This window comes from Lethenteron reissneri, chromosome 49, assembly GCF_015708825.2.
Source record: "Lethenteron reissneri isolate LAM-NWPU_2019-01 chromosome 49, ASM1570882v1, whole genome shotgun sequence".
NCBI classification, from domain to species: Eukaryota; Metazoa; Chordata; class Hyperoartia; order Petromyzontiformes; family Petromyzontidae; genus Lethenteron; species Lethenteron reissneri.
Window position 1 is genome coordinate 10,753,238 of NC_083827.1, and position 17,446 is coordinate 10,770,683.

Below are 17,446 nucleotides of genomic sequence, written 5' to 3' on the forward strand. Positions count from 1 at the left end.
TTACACCGGGGGGCTTCCTTAATGCCATCGCTCGCTCCACTACGCTGCCTCGAGACACTGCTGGCACCACGCATGACAATCGAGGAGTCTCTCTGCAGGTGACCGCAAAAGGCGGCGATTTTATTGTCTCGTAATCCCACGGGGCTCCTTCGAGGTGACGCTTACTGGGGCTGGGAATCAGCGACCGGTTGCATGAACACCTTGATAAAGGAGCCGCTACGGAGCGTCGTCATTTAAAGTAGTAAGCACAAGAGGGCGAAACATCATTGGAATTGTTTTTGCGTGTTATAAATCAGGTCAGACTCGCTTGATGTAGGGAGCTTTGCTCTGAAACCACAGATGCGACGCGTCGTAACACGCGCGAATGACAATCCACACCAGGAGGGTGAGAGATGCCGGTGTGAAAGAACTCGAGGATTTGGAGGGAAGCATGCAGGCCGCATGACTCTGCCAGACAAGACAACTGCAGTGAAGAGTCGGGGGTTCGTATGGAGTTCACATTTACTTCCGTTAAACATGTTGGCGCGAGTGTGAGAACGTCGAGTAGGACAGTAGGAAGTTAAAAAGGCTGTAAATACGTTCAATTAAATCCGTTCGATGTTGTCGGATCTTTTAAAAACATTCTCAGCTGGGAAACTGTGCAAGTTGCATGAGGCACAGCACAGGTGTAGATACATGCACACCTGGGTTTTTATTTTAATAATAATTTTTCCGCTGAAGACCGATGGCGAAGCAAATGTTTTTATTACCACTTTCAACATCCAAAAAAAATGTAACTTCTGGGGGCGAAAAAGTAGCACGCGAAGTACACAAAAAACTCAAAATAATTCGCAAAATTTTAGGGGCTTTTTTAGACCAAAAATGCGCTGCCAGTCTTGAGCGCGAATCGAAAAATGGGCACGCGAAATACGCAAAAAAGCTAACTCGACAAAAAGGAATCCCTTAATTTTAGTTTTAAAACGACCAAAATGCGCCGCCCAACTTGCGCGCGCGCGCATCAACTTGCCGCTAAAATGTTGGCCGATTTGTTTGTTGTTGCTCTCTCCTCTCTTTTTATTTGCCACCCACCCCCACCCACCACTGCTCCATCCATTTTATCCCCCCTGGAATGCTCGGCAAATGGATGCCTCTCCCCCCCTCCTCCTCCTCTCCGTGGTGGATCCGCCCCACGGGTTGGTTGGGTGACCAGGCGTTGCTGCCGCGTTGCTTTGCGTCACAGTGCAAAGCAACGACGTCAACGCCGCCGCCGCCTCCGTTGTCGCTCAGTTGGCCTTGGCGCGCATCTGCGCACGTTTGCCCGTCACGGCCTGGAAGCCAGCCTTGATGCTGGCGACGGAGCAGCGCGAGTGGCACGTCTCACACTGCAGGAAGTAGAGGCGCGTGTCCTTCTGCAGCGTCGTGTCCGGAGAGCGGCACGTGTGGCACGTCACGTACTCCTCTGTCGGAGGGGCGGGGGGAGTTGAGGGGGTGGAGGACACGGATCACGAGAGAGGGGGGCGGAAGAACGAGACAAACGTGAGAGGGGTGGGGGACAATGAGGGAATGTCATCACATGGCGGCTGACGATTAAGCTGGCCTAACTTCTAACACGCCGTTTTTCTGGTCTCGGCAATGGCTTGCTGTCGACCCAACTTTTGCTCTTTTATGTCCCTCCTTGAGGGCATCAATCCACCTCTACTTATTGCTCCTGCCAATGTCAGTAATTTGCTAGAAGTGGTGGTGGTAGATAATGCCTGTTCTGCCACCCATATGTTCACCTTCCTGTGCGACCCTCCTCCCTTAGTATCGCTGTGTAAATTGAGTTTATACAACTGTAGTGACATCGTGGATGTCACTGGGTAATGCCGGCTCTAGCGAGGCACGGCGTGCGATGTATTGCCATCGGGGACACCCCGTACATGTGGGTGTAGTACCAGCCCGAGAGGGGGCTTGGTGAGCGCTGGGTCATAGCGCTCAGTGGCACAATGCGTGGCGTGCAGTGCCGACTGCTACAGGAGGGAGTGAGTGTCAGCCATGGGATGAGGTTACCCCAGGCCATGGCACTCTGGTTGACCCTGGAAGGTACGTGACAAGTAAGATCTACACATGGGCCCCAAGTGAGGGCTGGGGGTGGTCACGTGCCGGGGCGAGATGCTGCTCGAGGGTTCGAGGTGGTCATGGCCAAGGGCGGAGGCAGCCACGGCCAGCGAGTAGAAGAACCGGGTCCCCGAGAGGGACCGGGGTTCTGCGTTGCTGTTGTCATCTCAAGAGTTACGTTCTACGTCCAAGAAGAAGTCACCAACACGTGGACCTGGACCCAAGCTGGGGTCCGGTCCATTGTAGCTACTCCCAGTGTAATTAGTCTGGTGGTCCACCACCATAGGGTGTTATCTGGTAAAGGGGCAGTTACCCCTTTGCGTTAAGTGTGTTGGTATTAATAAATGTGTTGCCTCCAAAGAGAACATCTGCAACTCAGTTGAATCCACTACACAACCTATTGGCAGTGCTATAGATGTAGGCCTGTTCTCCTGTATGGATGTGAAAGCTGGACAATTACAAAAAAAACCCTACAGAGGAAACTGGAAGCAACATGTTTTTTGTTTAAGGAGGATGTTAAATATTTCACGGATAGATGAGATGAGTGACATACATGTTACTGATAGTGGGTAAAAAATACAAGCTATAAGAATAGTTATAAAAAGGCAAGTTATGTTTCTTGGACAGGTAATGAGAAAACAAGAGACTGAATATAATGTTTTGACTGGGGACATTCAAAGTACCACAGGAAGCCGGGGGAGACAGCGAATCATGATTCCCAAGAAATTTGAACAAATGGATGCAACTGGGAGGAGTATCTGATGCAACGTTCTGCAGGGAAGGCCATGATCGCCGACATCTATGAGAAAGGACATCACATAGCGTCAAAACGCCCGTCGGAGGTCGACTGATGCCATCATCACTTCGGGGCTGATAAAATAGGGTACCACTTTACCACAAGGCAGCAGTGGGAAGAGCACCGCGCCCTGCGGGGAGCCCGTCTAACCGCACCGCTCCCCCCTCCTCACAAACACACCAGCGCCACCAGACATGCTGCCCCGCTGCAGATTAAGCCGTGGGTGTATCTGCAGCGCGCAGCTATGCGCGGATGCTTTCGTGAAATTGGCGCGTCACCGCTGAAACACCCCGACAGACGCGGGGCGGCTCCGAGAGATAGCGCGAGCTGGGCTCCGGCACCGCGGGCTGTGCCAGAGACGTGAACTGGCGCCGCGATAATCGTGGGGTCGAGCCCCAGGCTGTGTGCGCGTGGTCCAGCTATTCTGCCAGGCCACTGCTGCCGGGTGGATTCTTCTCCCGGGTCCTCCGATTTTGCCCTCCACATTTAGAAACGTGCGTTTAGTTGATTTGGCTGTTACCATCAACTCCCAGGTGTGATGATGATAGAAGACACTACTCCCTGCCCTGGCCCTCCAGCTATGATGAAGCCTACCCCAAGCCCTATCACTACCCTGATCAAAACCACTATCACTACCCCACCCCTATTACTACCCCACCACCATCACAACCCCTACCCCAACCAATCCTTAACCACTCTCACCTATCCTCCTTACTGTCACCATAACTACACCACCACCTTTAGTAACCCCACTCTTTAATTTAACCACTACCATCTAATATACAATTTTATAATTATTGAAAAGCGCCTTGCCATAAGGCGCTATATAACCAATATAAGGTAAAAGATGTGTGGCCATGTTGCCTCTGAACAAGAGCTCATAGCTCAGTGGACTTTTTCGTTAAGCTAAAATAGTTTTATATCTGTAAAAAAGCACCAAAGGTGACGCAAGGGCGGGGAACAGAAACTCTGTGGACAACAGCCCAGGCTCGATGCTCCAAGAGCTTAAAAAAACAAGCGATAAACTATTTTATTTCATCAGGTAAGGCTCACTGAGCTGCTATACAGCTCTATTTCAGAAGCAACCTGGCCACAAATGATAGCCCAACGAAGTGACTTATCACGTGGACATTTATAGCAGCCAAATATTCTGAAGGCGTGTTGATTCTGGACCCGAAGAAAAATCCACACGACCACGGGGAGTGAGACACGCAAACTCCAAATATAGTGCAGGCGTCAGGGTCGGGATCGAACCCACGACCTTCTGTATACCAGGCGAGGTAGTTAACATCTCGCCACCATAGCACCCAAAGGGGGAGAGAATTGTGCTCTGCCTGACCCAAGTGGGGACTGTGAGCAGGAGCGTGAAGGTTTATATGGGGATAGAAGCATGAGGGCAAAGGCAACTAGCATGAAGGGTGGGTTCTAAAATAGTTGATGCTTCAGTCCACCGTTTGCCGTTGGAAGTCCTCTGCCTCTGTTGCCTTATAGAGTGAAGAGGGTGGCGGCAGCAATGGTACGGCCGTGCACCAAAAGCGCCACACGTTACTCACTGATGTATCTCCTCAGCACGCTCTCAATCTGCTTCTGCTGGAAACGCCCCTTGATGATGAGCTGGTTGTTGCCGTCTATGGAGCCGCTGCGGAAGGGAGAGACGAAAACGGTGAGTGGACGCGTTCCCCGCAGGCTCCACCCTCTGCTGCTTCAGCTACGCCTCTAAAGCCCAGCAAACTGTGCAGGAGGGGTCGGTGGATCACTCAAGAGATTGTCATTTGCTGGGCTACGAGGCGGCCAGGATACAAACAAGTGATAACTGCTGGGTGTTTTACCCAGGAAAGCCTCACTGAAGCAAAATATATTTGGAAGTTTGGATAATTTCATCAAGAGGTGTGTGACTCGTGGTGGAGTAGACCGAGAAAACCCACGTGCACGCCCCAAGGGGTGCCACCCGAACCGCCACCCACGTACCTGGTACCCAACTCGGAGAGCAGGAACAAGAGAAGATGCTTCGGTTGTCGATGTAAACTAGCGGGAAACAAAGGGGCACAGAGTCAACGCAAGGGACACGATGACGCACAAGCGAACGTCACGCACGGTGAGCGCGGGCCAAAAAAGCAGCATACACGAGGAGGGAGCAGTCTGCAGTACGACGATGGGTTTTGCTGCACTCCGACGTAACACCGCAGCGAAAAACAAAACAATCTGTCGACGCGGTTGGGTGGTCGCCCACTCCAAGTGCTAGCCGGGCTCCACCCTGCCAAGCGACCGACATCCGTCGCGATCAGTGGGCCGCGTCGGCGGGCGATTCAGTCACAGGCAGCGAGCGCGTTAAGCGGAGGGGACTCTCACTGCAGGATGGAGCCCCCCAGCCCACGATCTTCCCCGCCCCCCCTCACGCTCCATCCCCCTCAAGGCGACTCACAGCTTGCAGATCTCGGCGAAGTTGGCGAAGGACGACTTCTTGGTGCCGACGCGCACCACCTGCGGTGGCTTCATCACGAACTTGCGCTTCTCGCCGGCCATCATCTCCGGGTTCTTCTCCCGCATGATGTTAAACACCCGGCTCAGCAGCTGCGGGACCCCGACACACAGGGGCAGCGCGTTAGCGTGGCCCCGGGTTACGGGGGCGAGGAGCAAGGGATGGGATACGGGGTGAGGCTTCATCACGAGTCAGCCTGTGACAGGTTATTCACATCGGTTAAAGATGGGTAGGGGTAAAGGAGCGGCATTGCAATTGCTTGCTCACATCAGTGCTAGCACAAGGGTCTCCACCATAGAGGGTATATTGGCCTCATAATAAAGGTTTCATGGCTTAAATCGTGTAAATGTGAATGTGTCGGTAACCCACCACCACCACCACCTGACACAGACAATTCTAAAGGTTTGTCACGTAAACAAAACGTGCCAAATAGTTACTACTTGAGCACACCGGTGTGCTGGAGAGTGACATTGGCCTACGCCTCACACACTGAACAGTGCTGATGCTTTACCCCACCACCACGTGACCTGCCGGTGTACACGTTTGTACTGCCGGTAGGACAGAGGTGAGGTGGATAGAGGAAACTTGCACCGTAGTTTCATCTCGCTCCATCTCATTACCAGACGGCATTGGTTGCGTGAAATGGCAAGTGGGTTGAATGCAACCTCCCCGACGACTAGCTCTGGCATTGTTCCTCGTGATCAGAAATACAACTTATCATCAACTGGTTCATCAGTCGAACGAGATTCCATGTGTTGATCATCACGTCACGAGGAAGCACGCATGTTCGAGCGAGAAGAATTCAAAACTACAATTAAAAAAACACTTTCACCATGCACTCAAAAGAGTGTCTCTGCTCAAGCGAGCGTGTGAAAGAGTTCACCTCTGTTGGGTGCTCCTTAGCCAGGTGGTGAAAATTCCACATTCTTATGGTAGGTGCCAGTCTATCCATAGGACAACCAATGGCGCACTTGTGAACCACGGTCGTGAGGTGAAAGCCGGCTAGCCGGATTTCGCACTTCGCCAGATCGGGTGGGCTCATAACTAAAAAAAACACTTTGAAAATTTGAACCTAAAAGCTAAACATTGTACAAACAAAAAAAAAATCTATTGGAATATGGTATGTAATATATAACGAATCATTATATGCACTAATACATGACATCGTATGTATATTATGTAAATATGTATTGTATTCATTCTAGATTTGAAGCTTTCGTGACTGCAAAGATTCATATTCTTAGGTTTTTTTGGTAAAGTCAAGTAGGTAAAAATTCAAATTAATATAAGTAAAAAAATATATTGTGTTGTAGTTCAAGTGATACAAAATAACGTATGGCAATGTGGTGGTGGGCAATGGAGGCAAGGGCCAATGGGGGGGGGGATGGTGGAAGCTGTGTACCCTCAAACATAACGAGGACTGAACAGCGCACACCATCAGTACTTTGTTGTCTGTGAAAAGGCAAAGATCCCCTGGCAAAGACTGTTGGGGCAAGTGTTGTTAGCGAGCACCTATGAAGGCCGGCAAGGCACACGAGGGGGTGGATGGCCAGCACCACACCCGGCTACCTTTGTCTTCCTCGTGGCGATGTTTACACGCCGCACCAGGTACTCATTTTGAGGCTGAGTCAACCTAGGGAGGCCCCTAACCGGTTCAGATAATCGTTATTGGTGTTGACCACGAGCGGGAAATGAACCCGAGTCGCCGGGTTCGAAGTGCAGCATGCCAACCGCTGCACTACCGCGGTACAATAACACACACTAATGTCTGTAAATATACACATATAGTGGATAGAGCAATACATGTGTGTGTATAGATATAATACACATACAATGTGTAATGTGGTTTTTTACATAGATTGTATTTGAAAGCGTGGTTAGCTGGACCATTCAGCTAGCCGGGATTGTACTGTACATGTGCGTATAAAACCTCTTGTCAATCCACTGCTGGATGAAGGCCTCTCTGTTCACAAGGCATGTCCGTCAGCCTATTCTGTGTATTTAGAGTTTGCACCTTCTCCCTGTGGACGTGCGGATTTTTCTCCAGGTCCTCCAGTGTTTCCCTCCGCATGGGTTTAGAGTATTTGGCTGCTATACATTTCCACATAAGCGACTTCGTTGAGCGATCATTTGTGGCCAGGTCGCTTCTGATAAACAGCTATAGAGCTCAGCGTACCTTACCTGGTAAAATAAAAAAGTTTTTACTTTTTACTTGCCCCTACAGTCTGTGAGGCTACACGGGGGGACCTTTGTCTGTGTGCGGCTGTACCTCATCGTATGTGTAGTCCCGCTCCGAGCCAGCCCATGCCGGTCCCGACATGCCCATGGTGAACGACACACCGTCGTCATCCAACTTGTCATCGTCGCCTCCTGCAGGGGATGGAGAGGAGTGGCAGTCGGACATCAGCAGAGTGATCAGAGCAGGCACAGACAAGAGACACTAAACCAGTGGCTCGCCATCAAACAAAGGCGGTCACACCGCATCGCGTGCTTGCAGATGAACTTCTTCGGCCATCTGCAATGCTCTTCCTTCCGATCTTAGGAAGCCACTGGAGCTATGCACTTTTAAATCATCTAGATTAACAAACTAATTTCTTTAGAACTTATTTTTTTGTTTAGATTGTTGTCTTTACCCCGCATCTCCGATTACAACGGTTGTCTAAGTACGGTGCACGAAAGAAGTTCAACATATACATAGATACAAATGGGAAAATACAATTTTCCTGCAAAACTTACAATATACATAAGTAACGATAAAGTAGACAAAACCACTTTAAAATCTCAGTCAGGCGCCTACTTCATAGCCCTCGAGTGACATCACTGCTGTTGCACGAACACACAGGGGCGCAAACGTCACGATGAGGGCCTCATCATGCACCAAGCCGCTCGCTCGTGTCGCGCGGCTACAAGATAGGGGGGCTGTTCTATTCCTGAGCTGCGGCACATTCCCTTGGGGCCCTGCGCGCGCGTGGCGGCGGTGCTGAAGAGCGCGTACCGTCGAACATGTCGTCCCCGTTCTCCAAGTCCTCGATGATGCGCTTCTTGGGCTTCTTCTTCTTGTTGCCGAGCCCCAGGTCCAGGTCGCGCTCCAGGTCCCCGTCACTCTTGGGCTCCTCCTCTTCAGGTATCACCTCGTCCACCTCGGCCAGCAGGCCCTCCTCGCTCTGTCGGCATCAGAGGCGTAGGGAGGGGGACAAGGCGGAGCGAGGGGGTGCATTTAGAACGAGGGGGGCGGCACACGGAAGTAATGATAGGAAAGAGGATAAGGACGAGACGGGGGAAGCACAGAAGGAGGGGTGATAGATGGGAGGGGGTGAACGTGGGATGGGATGGACACATAGGAGGAAGCAGTGACGGGAGCGATGGGACGGAGTGATGAGTGGAAGCAGTGATTGTAGCGATGGGAGGGCGCGATGGGAGAGAGCGATGGGAGGGAGGTAGTGATTGTAGAGATGGGAGGGAAGCAGTGATTGTAGCGATGGGAGGGAGTGATACACATGTGCAAGAGACACAGGCATAAGAGATGATTCGCCTTTTTTTATAAAGCCACTTGTGGAAATTCCGCATTCTCATGGTGGGAGTGAAGTCTATCTGTATGTCCACTGTTAACTTCTCATTATTTTAATCCACCTTGTATGTATGATGGCGAGTGGTGGCACTGCGATTAAAACCACTGTCAATCCCAAAAACCTGGGCTCAATTCCTGGCCGTGTACAACACCAGTGGGGTGATACCTGAACCTGCCCTTGAGCGCCCCTGAGTTGACGCCATCTTAAATCAGCGTGTTGTGGGCATGCATAAACCTCAGCAAAGCCGGGAGGGGTACTGGCCACACCACCCTGTCGAGTGTTAGACTGACCTTACCAGTTTCTCATTGACAGCACTCTCATCTACAGTTTTTATGAGGCTAGATGGGGGCTGTTTTTCATTGTGTGTGTGCGTGTATATGTGTCTTTGTGCGTGCATGCTTGTGCAGGTGTGTGTCGGCGAGAGCACGTATCTATCCGTGCGCGCGTACGTACGGGCAGAGCAGCATCCACCTCCTGCAGGTCAAATGCCTTCTTTTTCTTTTTTTTCTTTTTCTGGCTGAGGTCAAAGTCATTGAAGACATCCATGAGCTCTGCAATAAAAATTAAAAGCACACGAGATGAAACAAAACGTGAATTGGCCACATTCAGCATTGCGATTGCGAGCGTGCAGACTTGTGCTTGAGTAACTGCTCAACAAGTTGACTCCTGACTTGATTGCTGCAAGATACGACCGTGTCCGTCCAGTGCTCGCTGAGCTGCATTGGCTTCCGGTTGCCGAACAAACGCATAAGGTCGTACCCGTTACACACAACGTGCCAGCCACAAATGAACCGCAATACCTTGCCGATCTCGTTAAGGAGCATAAACTATCACGCGAGCTCCTCTCAACCTTGCAGCGGCTTTTGACTGGCCATCAAACAAAGACGGTCACCGCATCGCATGCTTTGAGAAAAGCATTTGCAGCCGTCTGGAATGCTTCCTTCCGAATTTAGGAAGCCACTGGAGGTATGCACTTTCAAATCTCGATTGAAAATAGAACTGCTTTTTGTGTTAAGTTTGTCCTTCCCCCACACCTCTGATTAGCACGGTTGGCTACGTATGGTGCGAAATAAGTTCAACATGCATACGTTTAACTGCTGTAACTCACCTGCTTTAAACCAACAGTGCAGGGGCAGAGAGCACTTCTAACTTCTTTTGGTGGGCTACAGATTAACAAACGCCTTAGTGGTATCCAATAAGAGAGCGTCAAATACTGCACGTGCCAAACGAGTACAAAGCGGCCCTTGCAGTGAACGTAGAGATTGAGCACGGTCATAAAATTTGAAACACTGTTGCCAAGTCAACAATATTCCCCTCGAGCACTCGTTTAGTGCAGCTAAGATGCTCGTAGCGACGGAAACTCGTCATTTGCGGGCCGTTTTGAAAGTGGTAGGCTCATGTGGCCACGGGCTGTATCTGGCCACCCACGCTGTCGTGGAATAATAATAATGTGATTTATTTAAAGAGGAAAGATTCACAGGCTCACAAGGCCTTTTGAGGAATGGCCCTGCATTGGGAATGTTTGGTCAATTCCATGACAGTGTTAGGTGTCAGAGGGAACCAGAAAGAGCGGGGAAAACAAAAACCAAGAGAAAACCTTTGAGTGGCAATAACATTCAAGGATCTGCAAAGATGGGTTCGCAGACCTCTTTGTATATTGTTATCTCCTGGCCAACTCTCAGCCAAGAGGGTTCTCTTAGGAGCCTCAGAAAAAATCTGATGATCCAGAAACCCTTTTCTGCGAGAGTAGGATCACAGGCGCCGGCTTACACACGCAGCAAGCAAACGGCTCGCTCGGCGGGCTCACCATCAAACATTTCAGAGTGCAAATAATCCCGGTTGGGGTCAACATCTCTGCCGTGTACTAATTTGTAAGAAGTCAAAAGTGCTCCTCTTATGCAGGGGACTGGTCACCGCCATTATACGTGGGACATGTCCACCGCAGTCTCAGGGCCGCAAGGGCAAATGAACAGATGTTTTGTGAAAAAGAGGGAACAATATTTTGGAAGCTACACAGTTTCCTGTTGAAGCTGCGGGGTAACGTTGTGGCTGTGGGCTCATGCGAGGTTGCGTCTGGATGCCTCTTTGTGCAGTAGAAGTGTACTGCATGAGCCAGGGGTACACTATCGCGTCCTCGATGTCATTTGGCTGCCCTCCGTTTGTAATGAACACTGTACAACACCCATGAGTGCTGCGGTGGTGCTACTGTGGCATTGCTCCCGAACGTAACGTTTTCATGAAACAAAAACATTTTATCTCGTGGATATCTACCTAGGCTGTGCATGGCAGGCTATCCGATATGACTTAAAGCTTTCGTGACAGCAGGAATTCATACTCTTTGGGTCTTTCGGTAAAGTCACGTAGACAGAAAAATTATAAAAAATCACGACGTTTCGACCCAGAGTATCCAATAGGACTTAAATGTTATATTTTAATAAATATATAATTTGGAATGAAGGTTAAGTCTATCATTACGGCACTCGAATTGTCACTGCATTAAGTCAATGCCACTGTAATGACATCAGTAGATGTATACAGTGGCAGGCCTGACAACAGCTTGAAGGTCTTATTTTCCACTAACAACGCTTCAAGGTACAAAAGGGGGAACATTTTCGACCTGGCAACACTGCATTTCTAAATTGGCACGCTCAGCCACTTCTTTCTCACTGCAAGGGCCCTCTTGCGGTGGGAGAAGTGACTGCGGTGTACGCCTATTCATGTGGGGTCGCCCGCCAAAGGCTTTTGAAAGTCTTATTCAGTCCTCAAAAAGGAATAGGTTCCCAAGCTCCTGCTTGACATTGTGCCAGCCTAGTAACATCCCAGGAACGGACACCCACATGTGGGTCCTTATGAAATGTAGTTGCAGGTTGTATTCGGCCAATTAAATTGATTTGGAGGCCTACTTCAGACCATGACGGCGGCCCGCAAAGTCCAGAAATGGTCCTCACACAGACCACACAAAACTAAGTTGCAGGTCATCTCCCAGCATGTGAGCCAGATCAAGATAAAGTCACAGGCCAGTCATAAGTTCCCTACTCTTCATTTAATCTACACAATTTTTTGTTATTTTACCACGTAAGGCCCACAGAGCTATCTATTCTCGTTAGACGAAGTGACTATGTGTGGAAATGTATAGTTGCCAAATACTATATATGGAGCGCAAAACCAGAGGATGCAGAGAAAAAATCCACACGACAACGGGGAGAGACAGATGCAAACTCCAAATATACAGCAGGCGTCAGCGTCAGGGTCGAACCCACAACCACCTGCATACCAGGCGAGGGATTTAACATCTCACCAACGTGAGGCCCTCACTCATGTCGACCCAGATACAACCCCAGACCGAACCCCCACGCCCCCCCCCCTCACCCTTCTTGGCTTTGCTGTCCGCATCTGCATCGTCGAGGTCTACTCGGTCTACCGGCTCCACCGGTACCGGCACCGGCTCGATCGTGTCCGTCGTGGCGCCAGCAGACGTGTCTTCGGGGTCCACGCCATCGCCGTCCTCCTGGACAAATGGCTTCTTCTTCTTTTTCTTCTTCTTTGTTAGGCTCGGGTCGAACAGCTTGATCTGATCGGTGCCACCGTTATAGATAGAAAGAACAGACAGGGAAGAGAGAGCAAGAACATACAAAGGCAGGGCAGACAGGCAGAAGTGGAGCAATGGATTAGTCAGACAAATGCCAGGGATAGACAGATATACAGACATTCAGAATGGTGCACAGACACACAAGATCCTCCACATAGCTTTTAACAGACTGTCAGGACAACTGCAGTTAGCGAGCACCAATGAAGACTGGCACGGCACACAAGGGGGTGAGTGATCAAAACCACACTCGACTGCTTGTCTCCCCAGTGCTGATGTTTACACACCATGCCCGGTACTCATTTGAGGCCGAGTCAACTGAGGGGAGGCCCTAGATTGGTTTTGATATTGGCTGTGAGCAGAATTCGAAATCGGGTCGCTGAGTTCTTAGCGTAGTGTGCTAATTACTATTTTACCACTCACCACACAGAAACAGACACACAATCAAGTGGTCATATAGACACACAAAGAGACAGACAAAGTTAAACACGACTCGGCCTCGTGTACATTATACACTGCTCGTGTTGGCTACGAGTCATGCACGCACCTTGGCCAGAAGTTAAAACGACATTCTGGGATCACAGCACAGTACCTGCACTAACCTCTATTCCTCTGTTAAACACGTACGCAAGAACACAATGATTCTAGGATCATGGTGGTGAAAGGTATTTGGACGTTTGTGCTGTACAGTTGGTTCACTGTTCATTGGTCCTGTAGAGCTGATCATCACTGACGATTTTACCCTCACTGGGATTTGACCTCATGACATTCTTAGCATCTTGCCAATGTCATGGGTCTTTGACATATTGCGACTAATCCATCGCAACATATGTTGCGCCATATGTGTTGTTACTAGACCTGCCTTACTTGACCTTATGAATCTAAGGAATTTAGCTTCATATCTTTAAAAAATCCTAAGAAATACGTTTTTATTCAAAAACCAACTCGGGTTACTGTTGAAGAAAAAAAAAGATGGATATTAGTAGTGGCAAACAGCACAAAACAAAGTTAATATTCACCATTAAATTACTAAAATAGTTTACATTCCAATCAGTCCACTGCTGGATGCTGGCCTCTCCTCGCCGTGTCGGTGGCGGGGATTGTTTGACCATACTTCACTACGCTGGTCTGAGCAGGTTGCTGAAGTCGGGGGCCTAGGAACGATTCATATATCACTCGCCACTGATGTCAACGCTAACCACTCCACCCTACAATCCACCATAAACGCGGCTTCAGAAAACATTGATGGACAACGATGATATTTCTGGCAATCGCTGTTCTGCAGTGCAGAGAACTAAAAGGTTATTTTGACCAAAACAACATCCCGTCACATCTTTCTTTTTGCAAAGCAGTGCTGATGAATGTGTTGGGTATTTTTACTACTCGAATTGCTGACACACGACTCCAATTTGTCATTATGAAGGCTCAGCTAAAAAAACCCATCGCAGCCACAAACAACACAATCACACAGCGCCTTGCTGCTAAATGACATCAACACTAGTGTAGCGAAAACAAACCTTTCACCTCGAGATATACGGAGGCTTGCTTTGCCTTCACAAAATATATGTAAGTTTGAGTGAAAGGATTCGTAAACAAGTTTACATGTTTCTCTCAACTGAAAGCAATGCAAGGGGGAAAACGTGAGGACACAGGGTGCATGTCGCGTGGCAACCCGCTGCAGGATGAGGCCTTCCTCACGCCATTGCAGACCACGGCGGGCTATGTTCTGGCCAACCAAGGCGGTCACCACACCGCGCGCTTTCAGATGCACTGACGACGCGTCCGCCTGGAAGTATTCTCCCTTCTCATATTAGGAAGCAACTGGAGATGTGCACTTTCATCATCTAAATTGACAAACTCAGTTCTTTAGAACTGCTGTGTTTAGTTGTCCTTTCCCGCCACCTCCGATTAGCACGGTTGGCTACGTACGGTGCTAAAGAAGTTCAACGTACATTTGTCCGTTGTTCAACATGATGGTGAGGGCATGTTGGTTATGTTCGTTAATTGAGGGGAGGCGTAGACATGGGCAGGCATAGCCATGGGGAGGCGTAGACATGGCAGGCATAGCCATGGGGAGGCGTAGAGGTAATCTCCTGTAGACCAATGTATGCTGCTGCACTGCGCTCTCCTGGCCACCACGCAGACCCGCAGGCACCGACGACAACCATGCGGCGCTTATCGCATAGCGATTGCCCAGGCAAGCACTATAAACAGGGATCACACTTGCTTAGCTTCTGAAATCTGACGTGTGTATGTATCGGTTTTTTTCTTTAGATTGTTTTCTACCCAGCAAAGCGGAACTGTTGTTGCAAGTCGAGTTTTCTAGGGGGGCTGCTGCTGCGCATCGCCCTTTCAACGTCTGTTTTGAACAACTGAGAAAACTGCTCACAATTAAAAGTATTTACACATTTTCTTTGTAAAATCGAGATGGTTTGCCCACTCTGTCAGAAGAATTTACATCATGGCAAAAGCCATCCTCCAGTGATGACAATACAGAGTCTTAATTGAGTTATATTATCCCGTTACAAAGAGTATTAAAGGATCAGAAGTGGCCTATCCGAGCATGGTGGCAATTCCACATGCCTATGACATGATCATTGTCTACAGAGGACGGCGAATCTTGGCACGGTAGTAAATGTAAGTCCACCACAGACCATGAACTGGACCCGTGCTACGCGCTGTAAACACGGCCTTGCGTGTAAGTATTACATTGGATACACCTTCAATGTGCCGATAACCAGGTATTCACTGCGGTTGAAATAATCACTAATCCGCGCTTAACGATAACAAAAAAACTCAATCGGATTACTTTACATAATCATTAATCACTTTTGAATCAAACTCGCAAAGGAACTGCGAGCGGCGCTGGCGAAACGACGACGCATTTAAACGTGTCGAGACGGCCAACCCAACTAATGAAAGAGTCCGTGTATAATCGCGTGTAATTACAGCACATTTAACACAAACAGAAGGCACGGGGGGGGGGGGGTGTGCTGCCATTGCGCAATGGTTGGCGTGACGGTCTTGCAATACGGAGGCCGTCGGTTCGATCGCTCAGTAATCAGCAGAGACGCACTCGGTTTCAATTGTTGGGCGCTACCCCCCAGGGGAGGCTCTTCAGCCAGCAGTGGCGTGAGACTGGACACGTTGTTTCAGGGCTGCACTTTCACCCCTTTTAAGCCGCATCGGGAACCCGTCAAGAACCCCGCACGTGGCTGAACCAGCGACGGCTCTCCGCCTCAAGGCCTGGCTCTGCGTCGAAATAAAGCATCAATTAAACAAATGTTTTACCCCAAATGCCCGACAATCCGAGGCGAGGCAGCGACTCGAATTACACAATCAAGACCCCCCCCCCCCACCGCCGAGGCGACCGACCGCCGTTCCGTGCAAATGAACAGAGACGTCTCCCCCCCCCCCCCTCTCAGACGCGGCCTTCGCGGCCTTGCAAGTCCAGGCGGGCCCCGCGCTCGCCTGGGCCGCGAGCGCCACGCCGGTCGCCCGCTCGCCCGCCCCGCGCCGCACGCACCTCCTCGTCCGACATGTCGGCGGCCGCGCGATGTTAGTCTCCCTCTTGCTCGTCAAAATCGGCCGTGAAGAAGTCGCTCCGAGCCCCGAGTCCCGCTGCTCCCCCAGTCCCGCCGACAGGGAGCGAGTTGCGTCAGCCGCGTGGTGGACGCGAGGCGACCCCGTGGTGGGTGAGGGGGGAGGAACCGGATCCCTCGGTAGGAACCGGATCCCGCGGAACCGCCTCATGCGTCGGGCTGCGGAACCGGTTCCCGGAGGCTGACCCCGCCCACCCCCCGGGTCCCATTGGCGGGCCACGGGGAGCGGGGGGCGGGGCGCAGGTGGTGGACCCGGATCTCGGTCTCCAATTTGCCGGGGAATCCCGGATCCGGTTCCAGGATTTTTTTCCCCCAACCCCTCCCGTGTGGGCGTGGCCCCGCCTGCGTGACGTCATAGACACGCCCGCTCCGAACCGGGCCGCGTGACGTCACACGGTCGCCCGCTCCGAAGCAGGCCGCGTGACGTCACACCCACGCCCGCTTCGAAGCGGGCCGCGTGACGTCATACGCACACCCGCTCCGAAGCGGGCCGCGTGACGTGACTTGTTCTCGATAAAAATCTAGATTGTTCTCGAGTATTTGTTCCACAGTTTGTGCGTCTGTGTGTGGCCTTCAAGGGACACATATATATTACAAATGTATACATATTTTGTAATAATGCAAAATAACAAGCGACGTTTCGGGCAATGGCCGTTCTTCACTTCACGTGCTGTGGGCAATCTCGTGAGCCGCTGTCGTCTGCGCTCCACTGCAGGGATACAAATTAACCCGTAAAAACGAAGTTTTTCACTATAAATCTTTATATGCGTGGCATCGGTTTTATTTTATTATTCATTTCTGTTTTTCTTGAGTAAGTGTCATTTTTATCACATTGGTATTTTAAATTAAATATGAAAAAAAAATTCCTAAAAAGTGGAAAAAATTTTGACAAAAATTTTCACGAAAATAAATTGTCACGCACAACGAGTCTGTGTGCAAAATGTCAGCTCGATTGGATCACGGGAAGTGGGTTACAAAACGACCGAAAGATTTGCACGGTCGTAAGCGCGCAAGCGCGCAAGTGAACTTAATATGAAGGATTTAACAAAACGAGGGTACACGAGTTGCGCAATCCAGGATTCATTAAAGACCGCTGAACTCGTCCTGCGCGATATCGATGTCTGTTCTGTTGTTCCTGTACACCTTGGCTCTTGTTGCTCTTGTTGCTGTTGTTGTGCTCACGCACCACGGATCTCGCTTGTGAAATAGCCGGGAAAGTGGCTAGACGGGATCATCAGTGTAAAAAAAAATTGTATTCACTTAAAACTCTCCCGAAGCGCTCCTTGTGACCACCAGACCTCGACTGTGGCATGAAGCTCACGAACATATTGCTGCCAT

General features: G+C 50.2%; 1 protein-coding gene and 1 non-coding gene across 2 annotated transcripts; both read right to left on the reverse strand.

Moving 5' to 3' along the window:
• Positions 1 to 93: 93 nt before the first annotated feature.
• On the reverse strand, positions 94 to 16,219 carry EIF2S2 (eukaryotic translation initiation factor 2 subunit beta). The gene is made up of 9 exons (XM_061571903.1): positions 16,033 to 16,219; positions 12,290 to 12,491; positions 9,374 to 9,471; positions 8,347 to 8,515; positions 7,621 to 7,721; positions 5,295 to 5,443; positions 4,841 to 4,897; positions 4,426 to 4,511; positions 94 to 1,438 (listed from the first exon to the last, which is right to left on the reverse strand). The coding sequence occupies exons 1-9, from the start codon at positions 16,045 to 16,047 to the stop codon at positions 1,263 to 1,265; spliced, it is 1,053 nt and encodes a 350-aa protein (XP_061427887.1). The 5' UTR covers positions 16,048 to 16,219; the 3' UTR covers positions 94 to 1,262.
• On the reverse strand, positions 6,048 to 6,121 carry LOC133354967 (small nucleolar RNA SNORD30). The gene has a single exon (XR_009756655.1). It is a non-coding gene; the product is annotated as a small nucleolar RNA SNORD30 (small nucleolar RNA).
• Positions 16,220 to 17,446: the final 1,227 nt, after the last annotated feature.

What these genes read in the sequence shown, in the direction of transcription:
- EIF2S2 (XM_061571903.1), bottom strand. An exon ending in GGGACTACACATACGATGAG is followed by an intron (nt 5,444 to 7,620) that starts GTACAGCCGCAC and finishes GGGGTCCCGCAG; the next exon opens with CTGCTGAGCCGGGTGTTTAA. An exon ending in CTCTCCGAGTTGGGTACCAG is followed by an intron (nt 4,512 to 4,840) that starts GTACGTGGGTGG and finishes TCCCTTCCGCAG; the next exon opens with CGGCTCCATAGACGGCAACA.